The 24,047-nt window shown below is 46.9% G+C and overlaps 2 protein-coding genes across 2 annotated transcripts in view; one reads left to right on the top strand and one right to left on the bottom strand.

Annotated features, from left to right (window-relative positions):
* The window catches only part of Bdp1 (B double prime 1, subunit of RNA polymerase III transcription initiation factor IIIB), a 108,807-nt gene extending 98,283 nt beyond the window's left edge, over window positions 1–10,524 (bottom strand). Inside the window, 2 exon segments of the mRNA XM_042690896.1 lie at window positions 623–899; window positions 10,129–10,524. Coding sequence (XP_042546830.1) covers window positions 623–899; window positions 10,129–10,340 — 489 coding nt within the window. The 5' untranslated portion in view covers window positions 10,341–10,524.
* Window positions 10,525–16,603: 6,079 nt separating this feature from the next.
* LOC122117219 (small EDRK-rich factor 1) lies at window positions 16,604–21,660 on the top strand. Its single transcript, XM_042690917.1, has 3 exons — window positions 16,604–16,773; window positions 18,282–18,390; window positions 21,383–21,660. Exons 1-3 carry the CDS (start codon window positions 16,767–16,769, stop codon window positions 21,453–21,455), a joined length of 189 nt encoding a protein of 62 aa, XP_042546851.1. The 5' UTR covers window positions 16,604–16,766; the 3' UTR covers window positions 21,456–21,660.
* Window positions 21,661–24,047: the final 2,387 nt, after the last annotated feature.

Genomic DNA, 24,047 nt, shown 5'->3' with positions numbered 1-24,047 from the left:
TAGGGCTGGGAAGGTGGCTCAGTGGTAGAGCGCTTGCCTTGCATGCCTGAGGCCCTGGGTTCGATTCCCCAGCACCACATAAGCAAAAAGAAAAAAAGCAGAAGTGGCACTGTGGCTCAAGTGGTAGAGCACTAGCCTTGAGCTGAAGAGCTGAGGGACAGCGCCCAGGCCCAGAATTCAGGCCCCACGACCGGACCCAAAAAAAAAAAAAGGAAACAATTACAGGCTCATGCCTGTAATCCTAGCTACTCAGGAAGCTGATATCTGAGGATCTCAGTTCAAAGTCAGCCCAGGCAGGAAATTCCCAGAGACTCTTAGCTCCAATAAACCACCAGAAAACCAGAAGTGGTGCTGTGTGGCTCAAGTGGTAGAGCGTTAGTCATTCAAGCCCCATGACCAATAAAAAAAAAAAGAAAGAAAGAAAAAAGAAAAAAATACTTGATGAGGTCCATTGTTTTTTTCAACAATTATACTAACAGGAGAAATTTTAATAACGTAAGAGATATGATTTGGCTTTGCTACCCTAATACAGATGCCTACTTCTTTTTCCAAAGTATGCCATACTAACCTAAAAAACAGAAATCTAACAGGCAACATCAAAATTACGATTTTACTCACTTACCTTCTCTTTTCTGAGCTCTTCCTTTAACATCTCCCTCAGTTTCTGGGCTTTATATATTCGGTATCTGTCTGAACATGGCTGCTTCTCTCTTGTTGTAATGGGGTTTGGCTGTGAAGTGTCTTGATTAACTGTAGATAAGGGATGAGACTGTGAAGGAACACTGACACTTGGTTTCCCTAGACTAGAAGTACTTGATACTCGTTTTCTTCTCTGTGAAGCAGTAGTGGACACATTAGTGGATTCTTCAACCTTATGTTCACCACCAGTGTTTTCATCCCTGTTGAAATTAAAAGGAAAAAAAGGCACCATGACTCCTTTTTTTTTTTTTTTTTTTTTTGGGGGGGGGGTCCGGTTGTGGGGCCTGAACTCTGGGCCTGGGCGCTGTCCCTCAGCTCTTCAGCTCAACGCTAGCGCTCTACCACTTGAGCCACAGCACCACTTCTGGCTTTTTTTTTTCCTGCTTATGTGGTGCTGAGGAATCAGACCCAGGGCCTCATGCATGCAAGGCAAGCGCTCTACCACTGAGCCACCTTCCCAGCCCTCCTTTTTTTTGGGCGGGGAGAGGGGGGTCAGGTGTGGGGCCTGAACTCTGGGCCTGGGCGCTGTCCCTCAGCTCTTCAGCTCAAGGCCAGCACCCTACCACTTGAGCCACAGCACCACTTCTGGCTTTTTCTGTTTGTCTGGTGCTGAGGAATCGAACCAAGGGCCTCATGCATGCTAGGCAAGCACTCTACCACTGAGCCACCTTCCCAGCCCCCATGACTCTTCTTTTCTATGTGTTAATTTTAAAATCTAGCTTGGTAAAAATTCAAAACAGTAAATTCTCATGCTAAAAAAAAAAAACCAGTGAAGCTGGACTCCAGTGGCTCACGCCTGTAATTCTAGCTGCTCAGGAGGCTGAGATCTGAGGATCATGGTTCAAAGCCTGCCCGGGCAGGAAAGTCCATGAGACTCTTATCTCCAATAAGCCACTGAGAAAATCATAAGTGGTGCTATGGCTCAAGTGGTAAAGTGCTCACCTTGAGCTGAAGAGCTGAGGGACAGTGCCCAGGCCCAGATTTCAAGCCCCACATCCGACAAAAAAAAAAAATAGAGCTGAGGGACAGCACCCAGACCCAGACAGAGTTCAAGCCACACAACAACAACAACAACAAAAAACTTTCCTGCTCAGTATGGCTTTACACCATGTTCCTCAGATCTCAGCTTCCTGAATAGCTAGGGTTACAGGCGTAAACATAAACATCCAGCCCTGTTTTCTTCACCCTCCCCCTTCCCCATCCTCCCAACTACCTCACTCTCCACACCCTGCATCTGTCAGTTGCAGGGCTTGAACTCAGGGCTTGGGCACTGTCCTAAGCTTTTTCTACTCAAGGCTAGCCCTCTTACCACTTTGAGTCATAGCTCCACTTCTAGTTTTCTGATAGCTAAGAGACAGGAGTCTCATGGACTTTCCTGCCTAGAATGGCTTTGAACCAAGATCCTCAGCTCAGCCGTCCTGAGTAGCTAGGATTACAGGCATGAGTCACAGGTGCTTAGCTTTTCTGCTAGTTCGGGGGCTTGAACGCAGGGCCTGGGCACTGTGTATAGCACTCAACCATTTGAGCTACAGCTTCACTTCCAACTTTTTCTTTTGCTGGTTAACCGGAGATAAGTCTCAAGAGACTTTCCTGCCCAAGCTGGCTTCAAATAGCAATCCTCATAGCTCAGCCTCCTGTGGAGTTAGGATTACAAGTGTGAGCCACCAAACCCTGTCTTCTTTAAAACTGTTTTGTTTTGTTTTGTCTGTCTATCATGAGGACTGACCTCTGGGCCTGGGCCTGAACACTGTCCCTCAGCGATTCAGCTCAAGGCTACTGCTCTACCATTCTGAGCTACAGCACTACTTCTGGTTTTCTGGTGGTTACTTGGAATTAAGAATCTCAATTTCGGCTGGGAAGGTGGCTCAGTGGTAGAGCGCTTGCCTTGCATTCCTCAGCACCATATAAGCAAAAAGAAAAAAAAAGCCAGAAGTGGAACTGTGGTTCAAGTGGTAGAGCGCTAGCCTTCAGCTGAAGAGCTGAGGGACAGTGCCCAAGCCCAGAGTTCAGGCCCCATGACCGGACCCAAAAAATAAAAAAATAAAAATCTCAATTTCCTCCTTGGGTGCCAGTGACTCACACCTATAATCCTAGCTACTCAGGAGGCTGAGATCTAGGATCACGGTTCAAAGCCAGCCCGGGCAGGAAAGTGTGAGACTCTTATCTCTAGCCTTGAGCTGAAGAGCTGAGGGATGAGGGACAGTGCCCAGGCCCAGAGTTCAGACCCCACGACCGGACTCAAAAAAAAAAAAAAAAAGAACAACTAGCCAAATACCTGTGACTGGTGACTCAACACTCTTAGCCACTCAAGATGCCCAGATCTGAGGATATTGGTTCAAGATCAGCCCAAGCTGACAAATCTTTGAAATCCTCATCTTAAATTAACCAGCATAAAGACAGCTTGGAGGCAGTCTCAAGTGATAGAGTTCCAGCTGGCAGGAACAGAAGCAGAAAACACCAGGCTACTAACCCTGAGTTCAAGCCCCAGTACTGACACACACCAAAAAGAGTCTATATTCTCTCTCATATCTCTCTCTCTCTCTCTTTTACTCTCTATGTCTGGCTGGCTGGCTGTCTCTCTTTCTCTCTCTCTCTCTCTCTCTCTCACACACACACACACACACACACACACACACACACAGAGGAAATGACCCAAAAAGCTTAACTAGAGTACTCACATATACACACACACACACACACACACACACACACACACAATCTATTCACATAGACAACACACCACTGACTTAAAAACAAATTAACTCAAGACAAGAATATGAATTCAAAACGGGAAATAATGTTGCAACTGGAATTCTCAAACCAAGTGAAGGTAGCTCATGCCTGTAATCATAGCTACTTAGAAGGCTGAGATTTGAAGATCATGGTTCAAATCCAGCCCAGGCAAGAAAGTCCTGAAACTGTCATCTCCAACAAACTACCAGAAAGAAAGCTGGAAGTGGAGCTGTGGCTCAAGTGGTAGAAGACTAACCTTGAACAAAAGAAGCTCAGGAACAGTGCCCAGGCCCTGAGTTCAGGCCCCAGAACTGTCACCAAGGAAAGATAAAAAAAGATAAGAAGAGAGCTGGGCACCGGTGGCTCAAGCCTGTAATCCTAGCTACTCAGGAGGCTGAGATCTGAGAATCCCAGCTCAAAGCCAACCCGGGCAGGAAAGTCCGTGAAATTCTTATCTCCAAGAAACCACCAGAAAACCGGAAGTGGCGTTGTAGCTCAAGTGGTAGAGCTCTAGCCTTGAGCTTAAGAGCTGAGGGACAGCTCCCAGGCCCAGAGTTCAAGCCCCACAACCGACAAAAAAAAAAAAAAAAAGATAAGAAGAAAAAAAAGGGGATTTTCCCAACATAAAGAAATGACAGGAGCCGGGCGTTGGTGGCTCACGCCTGTAATCCTAGCTACTCAGGAGGCTGAGATCTGAGGATCGCAGTTCAAAGCCAGCCCGGGCAAGAGAGACCATGAGACTCCTATCTCCAATAAACCACCAGAAAACCGGAAGTGGCGCTGTAGCTCAAGTGGTAGAGGGCTCACCTTGAGCTGAAGAGCTGAGGGACAGCGCCCAGGCCCAGAGTTCAAGCCCCACGACCAACCAAAAAAAAAAAAAAGAAATGACAGGGCTGGGAAAGTGGCTCAGTGGTAGAATGCTTGCCTTGCATTCATGAGGCCCTGGGTTTGATTCCTCAGCACCACATATGCAAAAAGAAAAAAAGCCAGAAGTGGTGCTGTGGCTCAAGTGGTGGAGCACTAGCCGTGAGCTGAAGAGCTGAGGGACAGCGCCCAGGCCCAGAGTTCAGACCCCATGACCGGACCCCCAAAAAAAAAAAAGAAATGACAGATGGGCTAGGATGTAGCTCACTGGCAAGCACTTGCCTAGCAAGTGCAACATCCTGGATTCAATCCCTAGTACTAAAAAAGAAAGGATAGAAAAAAGAATTGTACTTAAAAAAGTGACTTTTGGGCTGGGAATGTGGCTTAGTGGTAGAGTGCTTGCCTAGCATACATGAAGTCCTGGGATCAATTTCCTCAGTACCACATAAACAGAAAAGCTGGAAATTGTGCCTGAGGCTCAAGTGGTAGAGTGCTAGCCTTGAGCAAACGTAGTTCAAGGACAGTGTCCAGGCCCTGAGTTCAAGCCCCAGGACTGGCAAAAAAAAAAAAGAAACTTTTGAGGTGAAAAATGTATCAATTAATGTATTAATTACCCAGAACTGATCATTATATAACGTATACTTATATTAAAATATCACACTGTACTTCATGCATAATTATGTATCAATTAAAATGTTTTAATGTTTAAAAAGGGTATTATAAGATTATAAATCTGTATTCAGTATACACTATGTAAAAAATGAACTATGTAACTTATCTGCATGGGCTGGAGGAGGAAACTGGGGAAAACAAAGGAAGAGGTGACACTGTCAAAAAAAAAAAAAAAAAAATAGCCAGAAACTAGTAGCTCACAACTATAATCCTAGCTATTCTGGAGGAGGCTGAGATATGAGGATCAAATTCAAGGCCATCCTTTGCAGAAAAGTGTGCCTGTAATCCTAGCTACAGAGACTGAGAACTGAGGATCACGGTTCAAAGCTAGCTCGGGCACAAAAGTAAGAGACTCTTATCTCCGATTAACCACTAGAAAACCGGAAGTGGTGCTGTGACTCAGCGGTAGAGTGCTGTCTTGAGCTGAAGAGCGCAGGGACAGCGCCCAGGCCAAGAGTTCAAGCCCCATGACCGACAAAAAAAAGAAAAAAAGAAAAGTGTGTAAGATTTATCTCCAGTTAACCACCAAAAAAAACAAAAGTTGCCCAGTAGCTCAAAGTGGTAGAGAACTAGTCGAGCAAAAGAGGTCAGGAACAGCGCCCACGATTGACCAAAAAAAGAACTCATTACCTAACTTATGAAATGGTAACCCCACTGTACAACATCTTAGTAATAACAAAAATCATATAAATATATAATATATACTTTTTTTTTTTTTTGGTCAGTCGTGGGGCCTGGGAGCTGCCCCTCAGCTCTTCAGCTCAAGGCTAGCGCTCTACCACTAGAGCCATATCACCACTTCTGGCTTTTTCTGCTTATGTGGTACTAAAGAACTGGGCTGGGAAGGTGGCTCAGTGGTAGAGCACTTGCCTTGCATGCATGAGGCCCTGGGTTCGACTACTCAGCACCACATAAGCAAAAAAGAAGAAAGCTAGAAGTGGCAGTGTGGCTCAAGTGGTGGAGCATTAGCCTTGAGCTGAAGAGCTGACGGATAATGCACAGGCCCAGAGTTCAGGCCCCATGACCAGACCCAAAAAAATAATTGAACCCAGGGCCTTATGCATACGAGGCAAGCACTCTATTACTGAGCCACCTTCCCAGCCCCAATAAAATTATATTAAAAAAAAAAAAAAAGAATTTAAATCTATTTTCCTCAAATTTCAGTTATTTTGTATAAAAATGGAAAATACATTAACCTACTGAATAACCAGAAAGTCTCCCATTCATTCATTCATTCATTCATTCATTCATTCATTTATGGTGAGGTACTGGGGCTTGAACTCAGGACCTAAGTTCTTACTCAACTTTCACAGCTGGTGCTCTACCACATGAGCAACCATTCCCCTTGTCTTGCACTCTACTAGTTAATTAGATGACTTCCAACCAAGCTGAATTCAAACCTCTATCCTCCAAGTCTCAGCCTTCTAAGTAGCTAGAATTACAGGTGTGAAGCAACTAGCTTCAGTTTAAACTCTTTTCTCAGAGCTGGAGACAGACCAATGGTACAATGTTTATCTAGGATATATAGTGTTTCATCCTCAGCTGAAAGCCCCCTACCCCCATGTTAGTCCTTGTAACAATGTGATACATAAACCTTTTGCATTTTGTTCCATATATTAAATGCATAAAGACAGAACATACGCACTATTGGTTTGTTTTTTGGTTGGGGGGGGGGGGGGGGTTGGGGTCTGATCGTGGGGCCTGAATTCGGCTTGGGCACTGTCCCTCAGCTCTTCAGCTCAAGGCTAGCGCTCTACCTAACTTGAGCCCCAGCACCACTTCCGGCTTTTTTCTTTTTGCTTATGTGGTGCTGAGGAATCGAACCCAGGGCCTCATGCATGCAAGGCAAGCGCTCTACACTGAGCCACCTTCCCAGCCCACACTATTGTTGTTTTTTTTTTTTTTGGGGGGGGGTCCGGTCATGGGGCCTGAACTCTGGGTCTGGGCGCTGTCCCTCAGCTCTTCAGCTCAAGGCTAACGCTCTACCTAACTGGAGCCACAGCGCCACTTCCGGCTTTTTTCTTTTTGCTTATGTGGTGCTGAGGAATTGAACCCAGGGCCTCAGGTATGCAAGGCAAGTGCTCTACCACTGAGCCACCTTCCCAGCCCCCCACACTATTGGTTTTTACAACTAACAAAGATTTACCAAAAAAAAGAAATAGATAAAAAAGAGAGAGGAAAACAAATATTCTAGAGCATAATCTCTCAAGACTAGTTTCTGGTCAATTTATTAAATTACCAAGTACAAATTTATGCCTATTAACAAAACCTCTAAGAAGTTTTTTTGTTGTTTTTTTTTTGGGGGGGGGTCCAGTTGTGGGGCCTGAACTCTGGGCCTGGGTGCTGTCCCTCAGCTCTTCAGCTCAAAGCTAGCACTCTACCACTTGAGCCACAGCGCCACTTCCGGCTTTTTTCTTTTTGCTTATGTGGTGCTGAGGAATCGAACCCAGGGCCTCAGGCATGCAAGGCAAGTGCTCTACCACTGAGCCACCTTCCCAGCCCCTCCTCTAAGAAGTTTTGTGGGGGTTTTTTTGTTGGTTGTCGGGCTTGAATTCAAGGCCTGGGTGCTATCTTTTAGCTCTTAGCTCAAGACAAGCACACTACTACTTTGAGGCATAGCACCACTTCCAGTTTTTTAGTGGTTAATTGGAGATAAGAGTCCCACAGGAACTTTTTTGCCTGGATGGACTTCAAACTGTGATCCTCAGATCTCAGTCTCCTAAGTAGATAGGATTACAGGCATGAGTCACTAGCACCTGGCTAAGAACTTTATTAACAGTAACCAATTAGGCCCCTTCATTTTGAGTCAAAATTCTGAAACTGGTTCATCGAAAACTTGGAAATTTACTGAGCACCACTGAGATAAAAAAGTAAAATTATTCCCAGCACCAGTTCACACCAACGGGGAAATTATACTCCCTTCCCCTCCTCAAAAACTTTTTTTTTTTTTTTTTTTTTGTCGGTCGTGGGGCTTGAACTCTGGGCCTGGGCGCTGTCCCTCAGCTCTTCAGCTCAAGGCCAGCGCTCTACCACTTGAGCTACAGCGCCACTTCCGGTTTTCTGGTGGTTTATTGGAGATAGGAGTCTCACGGTCTCTCCTGCCCGGGCTGGCTTTGAACCACGATCCTCAGATCTCAGCCTCCTGAGTAGCTAGGATTACAGGCGTGAGCCACCAGTGCCCGACTTCCTCAAAAACTTTTTTTCTTGGGGCTGGGAAGGTGGCTCAGTAGTAGAGCGCTTGCCTTGCATGCCTGAGGCCCTGGGTTCCATTCCTCAGCACCACATAAGCAAAAAAGAAAAAAAGCCGGAAGTGGCGCTGTGGCTCAAGTGGTAGAGCGCTGGTCTTGAGCTGAAGAGCTGAGGGACAGCACCCAGGCCCAGAGTTCAGGCCCCATGACCGGACCCCACCCAAAAAAAAGAAAAAAAGTTGTGTTTTTTTTGAGGGGGTCCGGGCCTGGGCGCTGGGCCTGGGCTCTGTCCCTCAGCTCTTCAGCTCAAGGTCAGCGCTCTACCACTTGAGCCACAGCGCCACTTCCGGCTTTTTTTTTTTTTTTTTTGCTTATGTGGTGCTGAGGAATCGAACACAGGGCCTCATACATGCAAAGCAAGTGCTCTACCACTAAGCCACCTTCCCAGCCCATCAAAAACTTTTCAATCTTTTGTGACAAATAACTAGGGCTGGAAATGTGGCTTAGCGGTAGGGTGCTTGCTTGCCTAGCATGCAGGAAGCCCTGGGTTCAATTCTCACGATCAATAAACAGAAAAAGCCGGAAGTGGTGCTGAGGCTTTAGTGGCAGTGCTCACCATGAGCAAAAAAGAAGCTGTTGACAGTGCTCAGGCCCTGAGGACTGGCAAAACATAAAATAAAAAGTAAACAACTTATACAACCTGTCACCAGGACTGGTTGTTTACTGGCTTTCTCCTATATATAGCACAAAAGGAAACTATCTTATTAACTTGGAATGTCTTAAACTTAATTGTTCTGCAGTGTCATCTCTATTTTTTCCAACGAACAACTTTTAGGAGTCAAATATTTGTCCCTGTCTGGCATAAAACAGTTTATGTAAGTCATCTCTAAATTCCACAATGCAGCTTCAAAGAAGGTAATATTATCCTTATTTAAGGAAAGAGTAAATTCTTTCAAAAAATCTACTTCATTTGGGGCTGGGAATGTGGCTCAGTGGTAGACTGCTTGCCTACGATGCATGTAGCCCCGGGTTTGATTCCTCAATGCCACATAAACAGAAAAAGCCAGATGCAGCACTGTGGCTCAAGTGGTTGAGCCAAAAGAAGGTTAAGGACAGTGCCCAGGCCCTCAGTTCAAGCCCCATGACTGGCAAAAAAAAAAAAAAGGTCTAAGCCGGGCGCTGGTGGCTCAAGCCTGTAATCCTAGCTACTCAGGAGGCTGAGATCTGAGGATCGCGGTTCAAAGCCAGCCCGGGCAGGAGAGACCGTGAGACTCCTATCTCCAATAAACCACCAGAAAACCGGAAGCGGCGCTGTAGCTCAAGTGGTAGAGCGCTCGCCTTGAGCTGAAGAGCTGAGGGACAGCGCCCAGGCCCAGAGTTCAAGCCCCACGACCGACAAAAAAAAAAAGGTCTAGTTCGAGATGATAAATATAAATAATATTATAAATATAAAAACATTGACTCCAAATGTAGTACTAAGTCCATACTTCTTGGTCCAGGAAACATGATCTTAGAGTAGCCTACTTCAAACCAGTGCAAGCAGCCTGACTCTCCTTTCCACTGACATAAGTCAGCAGCACCAAAGCGACGCTAGGGATATAGCTCCGCGGCAAAGCGCTTGCTTAGCATTCATGAGACTCTCTTAAGTTTGATTCCCCAGCACCGAAAAGCAAAGGAAGAAGGGAAACTACTACTCTCTTACTAAAATTAATTGTCTTAAACAAAGCTACTTCTCATACAAAGTACCCAAGGTAAATTAAATTTCTCAAATAACTTGGCTGTTCTTGTCTTCAAGATTATTATGGCTGATTCCCTCCAGACAAAATTCATAGCAGCTACACGGAGAAGAGACAAACTGCAGTTGGGAGTTGTTTCATCAGACTCAAAGGAAAGGCTGACAGTGCAAGGGGAAGGACTACTCCCATAATAAAGTCCATGTGTTCAGCTTCAAACTCCCCACGCAAGCGCTCACCTGCTCACGGGAGCCTTTTCCTGGGGCTCCGATCCCCCGGAAGCCACCGCCGGCACATGTGCAGACTCCGCAGTCTTTGGGGCGAACTCGGCTGCAGGCTCCGGTGGCCTGGGAGACTCCCGTCCACGCTGGGGCTGGGGAGCCGTGGAACCCCGGGCGCCGACACCGGGCCTGACATTCGGCTTCACGCTTAGGCGTGCCCTGCGGAACATGGCGGAGCCAGGGGGGCCCGGGACGCGGCTTCACCGCCGCGCCCAGCCCAGAGCCCCAAGCACGGCCGGAAACCGCGTGAGGACCTCCGCCCTCCCCACAAAGCCGGAACGCACCCAGCGGGCCGCTACCGCAGTTTCGCGCCCCTACCGCCTCCTCCTTTCTCCCGCCGCCGCCTCTTCTTCATGACCCTGCCACACTAATGCCTAAATTTCTCCCTCCACCCGGATCCCGGCCCGTAGAGGGCGCAGGAACCGACGCGTAATCACTCGGCGCCCGGCGCTTACGTCAGACTCACGGCGCCGGGAGCCATGGTAACCGCAAGCGCCTCGCTTAGGTTACCTGTAAAACGGAAGTTGAGGCGCAAAGGCCTGAGCTCTTCCTTCTCTACCTGTGCTTAGTAGTGGCTGCAAGGAAAGGACGCAGTGCCTTAAACTTATTTAATCGGTATTAGAGGATCGAACGCAGGGTGTCCCCCATGCAGACTGCATTCTACACACTGAGCTGCGCACACACCGTGACTCACACCTGAGAGAAACTGCTTAAAATCGCCGGCCCAGGAGCTGGGAAGGTGGCTGAGTGGTAGAGTGTTTGCCTTGCATGCATGAGGCCCTGGGTTCAATTCCTCAGTACCACATAGGGCTGGGAGGGTGGCTCAGTGGTAGAGCGCTTGCCTTGCATGCATGAGGCCCTGGGTTCGATTCCTCAGCACCACATAAGCAGGGAAAAAAAAAAGCCGGAAGTGGTAATGTGGCTCACAAATGGTAGAGTGCTAGCCTTGAGCTGAAGAGCTCAGGGACAGCGCCCAGGCCCAGAGTTCAGGCCTCAGGTCTGGCAAAAAACAAAAATCAAAAAAAAAAGTGTAAGAGCAGTGCTTGCTTACCTGTGTCAGAACTTAGAAATTCTATACATGCTAAGTAGAACACAATTAGAATTTGTGATGGGAAGAAATTGAGAATGGTCTCTCCTGGGACAATAAACTACAAAACACAGCCAGGAAAAATATTTACTGTATAACCTTGTGTATTTTTTAATGTGAAGTATTGTCCATGCAAAAATCATAAACTACAAGTATTTTTGTACCGATACTGGGACTTGAACTCTGGGCTTGGACCCTGTCCCTGTGCTCTTCAGCTCAAGGCTGGCACTCTACCGCTAGAGCCACAGCGCCACTTCAGGTTTTTTTTTCCTGCTTATGTGGTACTGAGGAATCCAACCCAGGGCCTCATGCATGCAAGGCAAGCACTCTACCACTGAGCCACCTTCCCAGCCCCTCCATGAGACTCTTATCTCTAATAAACCACCAGAAAACTGGAAGTGGTGCTGTGGCTCAAGTGGTAGAGTGCTAGCCTTGAGCTGAAGAGCTCAGGGACAACACCCAGGCCCCACAACCAACAAAAAATAAATATTATCCTGCCCATGTAATTGTAACCCCTCTGTACAGTATGTTCTCAAATAAAATAAAATTAAATAAATAAATAAATAGGGACTGGGAAGTTGGCTCAGTGGTAGAGTGCTTGCCTTGCATGCATGAGTCCCTGGGTTCTATTCCTCAGCACCACATAAGCAGAAAAAGCCAGAAATGGTGCTATGACTCAAGTGGTAAAGCGCTAGCCGAGCTAAAGAGCTGAGGGACAGTGCCCAGGCCCAGAGTTCAGGACCCAGGACCAACAAAAAAAAAAAGTAAATAAATAAATAAATATACTCCCAGCCAGGCACTGATGGCTAATGCCTATAATCCTAGCTACTCTGGAGACTGAGAAGTAAGGATCAAGGTTCAAAGCCAGCTGGGGCAAAAAGTCTGTGAGATCTTTTTTTTTTTTTTTTGTCAGTCATGGGATTTGAACTCTGGGCCTGAATGCTGTCTCTCAGCTCTTCAGCTCACAGCGAGGGCTCTACCACTTGAGCTACAGCACCATTTCCAGTTTTCTGGTGGTTTATTGGAGATAGGAATCTCACAGTCTTTCTTGCCCGGGCTGGTTTTGAAACGCGATCCTCAGATCTCAGCCTCCTGAGTAGCTAGGATTACACCGCCTGGCGTCTGTGAGATCTTTATCTCCAATTAACCACCCAAAAGCCAGAAGCGGAGTTGTGACTCAAATGGTCAAGTGCTAGCCTTGAACAAAAAAAGATCAGGGACAGCACCCAGGTCCTGAGTTGAAGCTCCAATATTGGCATAGGCACACACACACCCTGCCAAATTAATAGCAAATCATGAAAGGAATAAAGTTCTGGACTGAATGGAGAAGTGGATTATGTAGAAGGAGAAAGGGAAAGTCCTCAATAGTAGGAGAACAAAATTGAAGGAAGAGAGAAAAGGAAAAAGAAGATGTAGGTCTATGGGTTCTGTGTGCCCTCTTTAATACTCTGGAGAGGAAAAAAAAAAAACCTAGATATATTCAAAGTTCAAGTGTCAGGGTATAACTCAGTGCTTAGTACATGAAAAATCCCCTGAGTGCATTGAGAAAGAGAAGGCTATGGAAGGAAGGAAAAAAGAAAGAACATAAAAAGAACACCCTAAGCTGGGCGCTGGTGGCTCACGCCTGTAATCCTAGCTACTCAGGAGGCTGAGATCTGAGGATCGCGGTTCAAAGCCAGCCCAGGCAGGAGAGACCGTAAGACTCCTATCTCCAATAAACCACCAGAAAACCAGAAGTGGCGCTGTAGCTCAAGTGGTAGAGTGCTTGCCTTGAGCTGAAGAGCTGAGGGACAGCGCCCAGGCCCAGAGTTCAAGTCCCACGACCGACAAAAAAAAAAAAAGAACACCCTGCTAAAGATGTCTCAGGAAATCTTGGAGCAACTGCCAGGACAATGCAACTATGGACAGTATGACTGTTTGGTTAGTTTTAGTTTTAGTTTTTGTGGCAGTACTGGGCTGAGATCTGAGAGTCATGGTTCAAAGCGAGCCCAGAAGGGGCTGGGAAGGTGGCTCAGTGGTAGAGCACTTGCCTTGCAATGCTTGAGGCCCTGGGTTCAATTCCCCAGCACCACATAAGCAAAAAGAAAAAAGCCGGAAGTGGCACTATGGCTCAAGTGGTAGAGTGCTAGCCTTGAGCTGAAGAGCTGAGGGACAGCACCCAGGCCCAGAGTTCAGGCCCCACAACCGGACCCAAAAAAAAAAAAAAAAAAAAGCGAGCCCAGACAAGCAAGTTTGTGAGACTTTTATCTCTATTTTTTTTTGTCAGTTGTGGGACTTGAACTCTGGGCCTGGGAGCTGTCCCTCAGCTCTTCAGCTCAAGGCTAGTGCTCTACCACTTGAGCCACAGCACCATTTCCAGTTTTCTGAGTGGCTTATTGGAGATAAGAGTCTCACAGACTTTCCTGCTGGGGCTGGCTTTGAATCTTGATCCTCAGATCTCAGCCTCCTGAGTAGCTAGGATTACAGGTGTGAGCCACTGGTGCTGGCTTTCTTATCTCTAATTAACCAGCAAAAAGCTAGTGGAGCTATGGCTCAAGTGATGGGACCTTATCCTTGAGTGAAAAAACTAAGGGAGAGCACCCAGGCCCTGAGTTCAAGTACCAGTACCAACACCATCCAAAAAACTGAAACAGGTTCATTAAGGAGAAACAGATATCTGATCTCTAAATAGTATTGAAGAAAGAGGAGGGGCATAGGAATGGGAAACCAGGTAAGAGTAATAACTATATTAGCTTAACATATTAAGAGCTACCATTCATGAGCAGGAAGCTATTTTATGTGTGTGCTAGAACTGGGGCTTGAATTCAGACCTCAGTAGAGCTCTTGCCTGGCTGTTTTCTGCTTAAGGATGGTGCTCTACCACTTGAGCCACACCTCCATTTCCAGCTTTCTGCTGGTTAACTGGACTTGTCTGCTACAGTTAGCTTCAAAACTGGGTCCTTATAGATGCCTAAGTAACTAAAATTACAGATATGAGCCACTGGCTCCCAGACAAGCAGAAAGCTTTTTTTTTGGGGGGGGGGTGATCCTGGAGCTTTAACTTTTTTGTCCCTGAGTTTTTGTGCTCAAAGCTAAAACTCTAACATTTGAACTACAGCTCTACTTCCAGCTTTCTGCTGTTTAGTTAGAAATAAGAGTATGACACTGGTCTGGGAAGGTGAATCAGTGGTAGAGTGCTTGCCTTGCATGCATGGGACCCTGGGTTCCATTCCTCAGCACCATTCCTCAGCCAAAAGTGGTGCTGTGGCTCAAGTGGTAGAGTGCTAGCCTTGAGCTGAAGAGCTGAGGGACAGCACCCAGGCCCAGAGTTCAAGCCCCATGACTTGGGGGAGAGGGAGAGTCTGACACACTTTCCTGCCCAGGCTGGCTTTGAACCACAATACTCAGCTCTCAGCCTCCTGACTAGGCAGGATTATAGGTACAAACCACCAGCCCCTAGCTCAGGAAGCTTTTAGCATAGTGAAATAATATCTCTACGCTCACACAGCAGCTAATTTATAGAGTTGGACTTCCAACCGGAACACCTTACATCCAGAGCCAAATTCTTCTACCTTTTCTAAAAATAGGCAATTTTATTTTATTTACTTTTTTTTTGTTGGTCGTGGGGCTTGAACTCTGGGCCTGGGCGCTGACCTTCAGCTCTTCAGCTCAAGGCGAGCACTCTACCACTTGAGCTGCAGCGCCATTTCCGGTTTTCTGGTGGTTTATTGGAGATAAGAGTCTCAGGGTCTCTCCTGCCCGGGCTGGCTTTGAACTGCGATCCTCAGATCTCAGCCTCCTGAGTAGCTAGGATTACAGGCGTGAGCCACCAGCGCCCGGCACATTTATACTTTTTTGGGAGGGAAAGTGGCCTCCTTGCTAGCCTGGAACTCTATGATGTCAGTCAAGCATTCATCCAGATCACCCATCACCAGTACTTTTGTATCTTTTTAAATACTCTGAAGGGTACCGGTAGCTCATGCCTGTAATCCTTGCTACTCAGGAGGGTGAAATCTGAGGATTGCGGCTCCAAATCAGCCCGAGCAGTAAAGTTGGAAGGGAGACTCTTTTTTTTTTTTTTTTGTCGGTCATGGGGCTTGAACTCTGGGCCTGGGCGCTATCCCTCAGCTCTTCAGCTCAAGGCGAGCACTCTACCACTTGAACCACAGTGCCACTTCCAGTTTTCTAGTGGTTTATTGGAGATAAGAGTCTCACGGTCTTTCCTGCCCGGACTGGCTTTGAACCGCGATCCTCAGATCTCAGCCTCCTGAGTAGCTAGGATTACAGGCGTGAGCCACCGGCGCCCAGCTTGGAAGGGAGACTCTTATCTCCTATTAACCACCAAAAGACCGAAGGTGGAGCTGTGGCTCAAAGTAGTAGAGCACTTTATTTGAGCAGAAGAGCCCGGGGACAGTGCCCAGTCACTTGAGTTCAAGCCCCACAACCAACAAAAATAATTAACTATCCCACAAGAAATACTTCTTGAAAAAGCACCAGGCAAAGGGGTGCTGATATCTCAGGAAGCAGAGATCTGAGAATGGAGGTTCAAAACCAGGCCAGGCAGGAAAGTGTATCTTTAATTAACCAACAAAGCCAGAAGTGGAGACATGGCTCAAAGGGTACAGTGACAGCTAGATGCAGAAAAGTCTGGCAGAGTATCAGGCCCCTCCAAATAAAAAAACAAAACCAGTGAGACAGGTCTCTAGCCCTCTACTAATACGGACTTCATGGCAGGAGGTCCCATACTGCTTAAATTCTGGTACTTCGGATTCCTGCCTTTGGTTGGTGTTGCTTTGTTTTATAGGTCATGGGTCTCCACTACTTTGAGCCACAGCACCACTTCCGGGTTCCTGGTGGTTCATTGGAGAGTCTCAGGGCCTTTCCTGCCGGGGCTGGCTTTGAGCCGCGAACCTCAGCTCTCAGCCTCCTGAGTAGCTAGGATGGCAGGCGTGAGGCACGGCGCCCGGCTGCATTCGGCGCTTCACACCACACAGGCCAACCTCAAAGCCGGGTGAGTGCGCCACCCAGCACTGCGCGCGCTCGGCCGGCCGCCCGAGTCTCCCCGGTCCGCCTCGCCGCCGCAAGCAGATGATGAGCCGGGGCTTAGGTCCACCGTGCAAAAATTAGGTAGTGTTTACTGTCGGTTGGCACTGAAAGCTGTCGGTCCGGCCGGCGCCGGTGCAAGAGGAGCACTGAGGAAAACCCACACCCGCCCGCGCCGCCTGCACACGCGCGACACGCTTTCTCCGAACCAAGCGCGCGCCTCAGCGCGAGAGGGCGTGGCCGACTCCCCCGGCCCTGCGTCCGCCCCGCCCCCCGGGGACGCGCATGCGCTCAGGCTCGCCGGCCACGCCGCCGCTGTTGTCAGGCCCGTGGGCGGGGCCGCGAAGCTGACCGGGCGGAGGCGCCGCCCGCCGGAGGCCCCTCGCGGGCTCAACCTGGCAGATCCCCGGGCGACCGCAGTCCAGCCTTCCGAGGCAGCCGTTGCTTCTCCGAGTGGCTCTCCGTCAAGCTCCGTCGGGTGGTCGGCATGGCCCGTGAGTGTTCCGGAGGCTCTAGGGGACGCTGTGGGAACCGTCCCACAGCCAAGGGTGGCGGTCTCCACCCGGCTCAGCCCGGGCGCTGGCACGGCTCGGCGGGGTGCGGGAGCCGATCGCGGGAGCCCGCTAGGGTCCGCCGGCGCGGGGACCCCGGCTTCTGTCGGCCGAGGGCGGGGCAGTTGGCCCGGGCTGGGACGGGCCCTGCCCCCCAGGCAGAGCACCCCCCCCGGGTGGCTGGGGGAGCCCGCCGCCGGGGAAGGGTCGCGGTGTGGGCGCGGCCCCGCGCCGGCACCTGAAGACGGAGGGCCCGGGGAGGAGTGGGAGGCCGCCGAGGGTTCTCTCCCTACTTCTTTTGTTTGGCGCTCGCTCCCAGGTGGTGTTTTCGGAGCATCTGCATTTGCTAGCTGAACTGAACCAACCGGTGACTCGTATCTGCCTTGTTCTTTCCCAGGCATTGCTTAGAAGCCAGAACTTATTTTGTTTTGCTGGCCGGCGAGAATACACCATTGGAATGACTGTTTCGAAAGATCTAGTAGTGGCTCACGCCTGTAATCCTAGCTACTCAAGAGGTTGAGATCTGAGGATCAAGATTCAAAGCCGGCCTGGACAGCAGAGTCCATGAGACTAATATCTTCCGTTAATTACACGGAAAACTGAAGTGGAGCTGTGGCTCAAGTGGTAGAGTACTAGGCTTGTGCAAAAAAGCTCAAGGACAGTACCCAGGCCCTGAATTTAAGCCCCAGGACTGGCACAAAAATAATAATACTTAGATCTGAGTATAATTAGAGAATAATAATTAGATCGGAGGATCACGGTTTAAAACCAGCCTGGATGTCTCCTGAGACTCGTATCTCCAACTAACTCCTCAAAAAACAGAAGTAGTGCTGTGGCTCAAGTGATAGAGGGCTAGCCTTAAGCACAAAGAGGCTCAGGAACAGTGCCCAGGTCCTGAGTTCAAGACTCACAACCGACAAAGGAATAATTAATTAATAGAAGACCTCGCATTTATAACTACTAAACACCAAGACTGATATGGAAATATTCTTTTTTTTAGGGGATCTCCTTCTCTCTTTTCTTTTTTTTTTTTTTGGTGCTTGTGGGGCTTGAACTCTGGGACTGGGCGCTGTCCCTTAGCTTTTCAGCTCAAAGAGAACACTCTACCACTTAAGCCACAGCACCACTTCTGGTTTCCTGGTGGTTAATTGGAGATAAGAGTTTCACAAACTTTGCTGCCCGAGCTGGCTTTGAACCAGGATCCTCAGATCTCAGCCTCCTGAGTAGCTAGGATTACAGGCGTGAGCCACTGGTGCCAGACTTGGAAATACTCTTTAAGTCCATGTTTACCTTTAAGCTCCCTCACCTTCAGATCTGCACCTTCTGTGCAATACTTGATTTGTTTCTTTATTAAAAGAAAAGCTTTGCATATGTCTAAATTAGGGGACCCTTTAAGGGTATTGTTTCTATTTTGAGAATGGAGGAAAAAGCTTATCTCTTTATTTTTATAGGTGGAAATCAACGAGAGCTTGCCCGCCAGAAAAATATGAAAAAAACCCAGGAAATAAGCAAAGGAAAAAGAAAAGAGGATAGCTTGACTACTTCTCAGAGAAAGCAAAGGTGAGTGTACTAAAAGAAACTTTGATTAAAACCAAATTTTGGAAAATGAAAACCATTTTATTTTTAGTAGTGTTATAGTTTGAGCTCAGTGCTTTAAGGCTTTCTAGACTAGTGCTCTATCACTTGAGTCACAACCCTAGCCTAAAAAGCATTTTTAAGCCCTGGTGTGAAACCAGCCCTGACAGAAAAGTCCTCAAGATTCTCTGATTAGCTAGCAAAAAGTCAGAGGTGGAGGTTTAACTCAAGGGGTAGAGCACATTTCCAAAATAGACTAAAGAATGTGAGGCTCTTGGGACTGGGAATGTGGCTTAGTGGTAGACTGCTTGCCTAGCATGCATGAAGTCCTGGGTTCAATTCCTCAGTACCATATAAACAGAAAAAGCCAGAGATGGTGCTGTGGCTCAAGTGGTAGAATGCTTGCCTTGAGCAGAAGTAGCTCGGGGATAGCACCCAGGCCCTGAGTTCAAGCCCCATGACTGACACCCCCCCCCCAAAAAAAAAAAAAAAAAAGGCCGAGTAGTACACTCTTGTCATCTCAGCTACAAAGGAAGCATACCTGGGGCAGTGTATGACCTAGGTATAATACAAGTGATAGAACCCTGCCTAGAAGCAGGAGGTTCTAAGCTCAAACTCCAGTACAGCTGGAAAAAAAAAAGAAAGAAAAAATAGCAAAGCAAAGCAAAGAAAAAAAGACCCGAACTAATAATGTATACTTTCAATGACAGTTATTATTTGTGATGAGCTTTGCTTGAAATGTCTGTATTAATAGTATAGATAAAAATAATAGTATACGCCGGGCGCTGGTGGCTCACGCCTGTAATCCTAGCTACTCAGGAGGCTGAGATCTGAGGATCGCGGTTCAAAGCCAGCCCAGGCAGGAGAGACTGTGAGACTCCTATCTCCAATAAACCACCAGAAAACCAGAAGTGGTGCTGTAGCTCAAGTGGTAGAGCGCTCGCTTTGAGCTGAAGAGCTGAGGGACAGTGCCCAGGCCCAGAGTTCAAGCCTCATGACTGATCAGAGTACTACTACTACTACTACTACTACTACTAATAATAATGTGTAAAAATAGTATACATCAGTGGCCCAGCAATACTTCCAGCTATCCTCTTGGTTCAGAAATAGCCATTGTATACTGAATATACAAATCTTATAAAGGTCTTTGTTAGACATTCTGTATGTATTATCTCTTGAAAAATGGTATTTGCTCCAGTGTATGAATTAGGAAAGTAAGACTACTTTTGTTTGAGATAAGGTTTTGCTGTGTAGTATTCCAGACTGGTCTTGAATTTGGGATCTTTGTGCTTCAGCCACCACCCCAGTGCTGGCTTCACACTCAGTTTGTAGTTCTTAAGTAATATTACTAAGGTTTTACAGCAAGTACAACATAGACCATCTCTAAACAGAAAAGTAACAATCACTATTCTTTTCCAGTATATCTTTTTTCTTTTTCTTTTGTCTTTTTTCCTTTTTTTTTTTGGTGCCAGTCCTGGGGCTTGAACTCAGGGCCTGGGCGCTGGAGCTGTCTCTAAGCTGTTGTGTTCAAGATTACCACTCTACCACTTGAGCCATAGCACCACTTCTGGCCTTTTAGTGGTTAATTGGAGATAAGAGTCTAATGAACTTTCCTGACTGGGCTGACTGTTGAGAGCCTCACATCTCAGCCTCCTGAGGATTATAGGTGTGGGCTCTCATTGCCTGCTTTCTTTTTTTAATTATTATTATTTGTGTACATGTGTCATGTGCTAGTAATGGGCCTGGAACTCCTGGCCTTAGGGCCTTGCTCAACTTTCTTGCTCAGAGCTGGGGCTCTACTAATTGAACCATGCCTCCAGTCTGTTTTCCTGGTTAATTGGAGATGGAGTCTTTCCTTTTCTTTTGCTTTTTTTTTTTTTTTTTCTTGTCAGACATGTGAACTCAGGGCCTGGGTGCTGTCTCTGAGCTCTTTTGCTCAAAGATAGCTCTCTACCACTTTGAACCACTGCTCTATTTCCAGTTTTTTGGTGGCTAATTGAAGATAAAAGTCTCACAGGCTTTCCTGCATGTGCTGGCTTTGAGCTGGGTCCCTCATATCTCAGTCTCCTGAGTAGCTAGGATTATAGGCATGAGCCACCAGCACCTGGCTCACACATACTTTTCCTTTTTTTTTTTTTGTCTGTCGTGGGGCTTGAACTCTGGGCCTGGGCACTGTCCCTCAGCTCTTCAGCTCAAGGAGAGTGCTCTACCACTTGAGCTACAGCGCCACTTCTGGTTTTCTGGTGGTTTATTGGAGATAGGAGTCTCACAGTCTCTCCTGCCCGGGCTGGCTTTGAACCGTGATCCTCAGATCTCAGCCTCCTGAGTAGCTAGGATTACAGGCGTGAGCCACCAGCACCTGGCTACACACATACTTTTCTATCCCAACTTGCTTTGCACTTCAGTCCCCCCATGTCTCAACCTCCTGAATAGCTACATTACAGGCATGATCCAAGGAGAGTTCTTAAAATCCTCCTTCAGAAAATGGTGCTATGGCTCAAATGGTAGAGCGCTTGCCTTGAGCTGAAGAGCTGAGGGACAGAGCCCAGTCCCAGAGTTCAAGCCCCATGACCGACCAAAAAAAAAATCATCCTTCAGGAAAATAAATTAAACCTGTTAACAACCTAGTATAATTGCCATTATTTCTACATTTAGCTGCCTGGTATCAGGCACGCACGTGTGCGTGCGCGCACGTGCGCGCGCGCGCGCGCACACACACACACACACACACACACACACACCTATTCTTCAGAACAAGTTTAATATGCTTTCCTGCAATTTTGAAAGGTCATGATAATAGTAGGGTTATCATCAGATAGACATCAAAACTTTTCCATTCTGCCTCCATTCATAAAAGCTGACACTTGAGTGTTTATATCGTCTTTCATATTATTTTTTTAATGCAGTGAATGGGTTATGGAGAGAGAACAAATGAGAATGAAAATTAGTTATTCTTAAAGCCTTTTCACCATTCTAGGGACTCTGAGATCATGCAGCAAAAGCAGAAGGCAGCTAATGAGAAGAAGTCAATGCAGACAAGAGAAAAATGATGACTGGCTCTTTGGAAAACCTGGGTGCTACTGCCATTGGGGTGCATCATAAGCTCTAAGATCAAGATTTCTTAAGTATACAGTCATTATCCGTGTTATAACTTATCCTTATAAAACTGTCTATTTTAAACTTTGCTTCTCAATTTGACCAAGTGTTATGCATTAAAACCATCTTTCAAAAAATAAAACACCGACCATGCATGAATTCTACTTGTGAATATTATTTTTTATCAGCAGTGAAATGTTATATAACTTATTAGATAATGAGAATCAGAGTAGGAACTCCTATGTAAACCTTGTTTTATAAACTTCATTAAACAGATCTTTTAACGTGAATCTTACAGACTGGGAAGGTGGCTCAGTGGTAGAGTGCTTGCTTTGCATGCATGAGACCCTGGGTTTGATTCCTCAGCACCACACAAGCAGAAAAAGTTGTAAGTGGCACTGTGACTCAAGTGGTAGATTGCTAGCCTTTAGCTGAAGAGCTGAGGGACGGCACCCAGGCCCAGAGTTCAGGCCCCACAACCAACAACAAAAATAATAATAGTAAAAATAAGTCTTATTACATAGGGGTAGAGGTGGAACTCAGTATTAGAGGCCTCACTTAGCATGCATGAGGCCTGGTGTACCTCCCAGTACCACACATACACACAAATTTATTGTCTAAAAGAACTCTAAGATGCCTTTCTTCACAATGGATTCATATTGCTTGAAGAATTTATAGTCGGTACAAACCATCTTGCATGCCGGCTAAATGGATGTAAACTACATTAGAGGGTTCAGTAAGAATTAGACTTGGGGTTGGGAAGGTGGCTCAGTGGTAGAGTGCTTGCCTTGCATGCATGAGGCCCTGGGTTTGATTCCTCAGCACCACATAAGCAAAAAGAAAAAAAAAGCTGGAAGTGGCACTGTGGTTCCAGTGGTAGAGCGCTAGCCTTGAGCTGAAGAGCTGAGGGGCAGCGCCCAGACCCAGAGTTCAGGCCCCACAACTGGACCCAAAAAAAAAATAAAAAGAATTAGACTTACAAATTTAAAAGAAAATTGCTAGGCATTGGTGGCTAATAACTATAATCTTAGCTACTGCAGAGGCTGAGATCTGAGGATCACTGTTTAAAGCCTGCCTGGGCAGCAAACTCTGTGAGACTCTTATCTCCAGTTAATCACTCTTATCTCCAGTTAATGTGATTAATAATTCTGAAGCCTATTTGCTTGTATCAGGAAAAACATTTCTCTTCAAGAAAGCTTAGTAGAAATCTATTCAAGATACCATTGTAGGGCTGGGAAGATGGCTCAGTGGTAGAGTGCTTGCCTTGCATGCATCAGGCCCTGGGTTCGATTCCTCAGCACCACATAAGCAAAAAGAAAAAAGCCGGAAGGGGCACTGTGGCTCAAATGTTAGAGCGCTAGCCTTAAGCTGAAGAGCTGAGACACCCCCCCCCAAAAAAAAGATACCATTGTACTAGAGAACTTTTTTAAGTACAAAAGAAAAAAACAAATCCATTTTCTCTATATTATTTATTTTTATTTATTTTTTATTTTTGGGTCTGGTCATGGGGCCTGAAGTCAGAGCCTGGGCGCTGTCCCTCAGCTCTTCAGCTCATGGCTAGCGCTCTACCACTTGAACCACAGTGCCACTTCCGGTTTTTCTGGCGTTTTATTGGAGATAGGAGTCCCATGGACTTTCCTGCCCAGGCTGGCTTTGAACCATGATCCTCAGATCTCAGCCTCCTGAGTAGCTAGGATTACAGGCCTAAGCCATCGGCGCCCAGCTGAAACTTACTTTTATGATGAACACTTACTTGACTTAGTGGTACTTCCCTTTTATCCCAAAAACCCAAAAACCCCCAACTTCAAAGGTAAGAGGCTCTCAAAATACCATGCAAGTAGACCCTATCAGAAAAATACATTGAAAGCAAAAGGACTGGGAATTTGGCTCAAGTGCTATCATATTTATCTAGCTTTCAAGCCACAATACTACAATACATATTTTATTTTATTTTTTTTTGGGTCCGGTTGTGGGGCCTGAACTCTGGCCTGGGCGCTGTCCCTCAGCTCTTCAGCTCAAGGCTAGTGCTCTACCACTTGAGCCACAGCGCCACTTCCGGCTTTTTTCATTTTTTTTTGCTTATGTGGTGCTGAGGAATCGAACCCAGGGCCTCAGGCATGCAAGGCAAGTGCTCTACCACTGAGCCATCTTCCCAGCCCCTACAATACATATTTTAAAAAGTAATGCTGCCATGCAGCAGTGGCTCACATCTGTAATCCTAGCTACAAAGGAGGCTGAGATCTGAATGTCACAGTTCAAAGCCAACCCAGGCAAGAAAGTCTGACACTTTTTTTTTTTGGTCAGTCCTGGGGCTTGAACTCTGGGCCTGAGCTCTGTCCCTCAGCTCTTCAGCTCAAGGCTAGCGCTCTACCACTTGAGCTACAGCACCACTTCTGGTTTTCTGGTGCTTTATTGGAGATAAGAGTTTCACGGACTTTCCTGCTCAGGCTGGCTTTGAACTGTGATCCTCAGATCTCAGCCTCCTGAGTAGCTAGGATTACAGGCGTGAGCCACTGGTGGCTAAATCTGACACTCTTATCTCCAAT

This window comes from Dipodomys spectabilis, unplaced genomic scaffold (genome assembly GCF_019054845.1).
Source record: "Dipodomys spectabilis isolate Male_0828 unplaced genomic scaffold, ASM1905484v1 ptg000140l, whole genome shotgun sequence".
Lineage (NCBI taxonomy): Eukaryota > Metazoa > Chordata > Mammalia > Rodentia > Heteromyidae > Dipodomys > Dipodomys spectabilis.
This window is presented reverse-complemented; position numbering and strand designations above follow the sequence as displayed.

Excerpts from the sequence above, each read along its gene's own strand:
- LOC122117219 (XM_042690917.1), top strand. Across the intron at positions 18,391-21,382 it reads ACTTCTCAGAGAAAGCAAAG|GGACTCTGAGATCATGCAGC; the intron begins GTGAGTGTACTA and ends TCACCATTCTAG.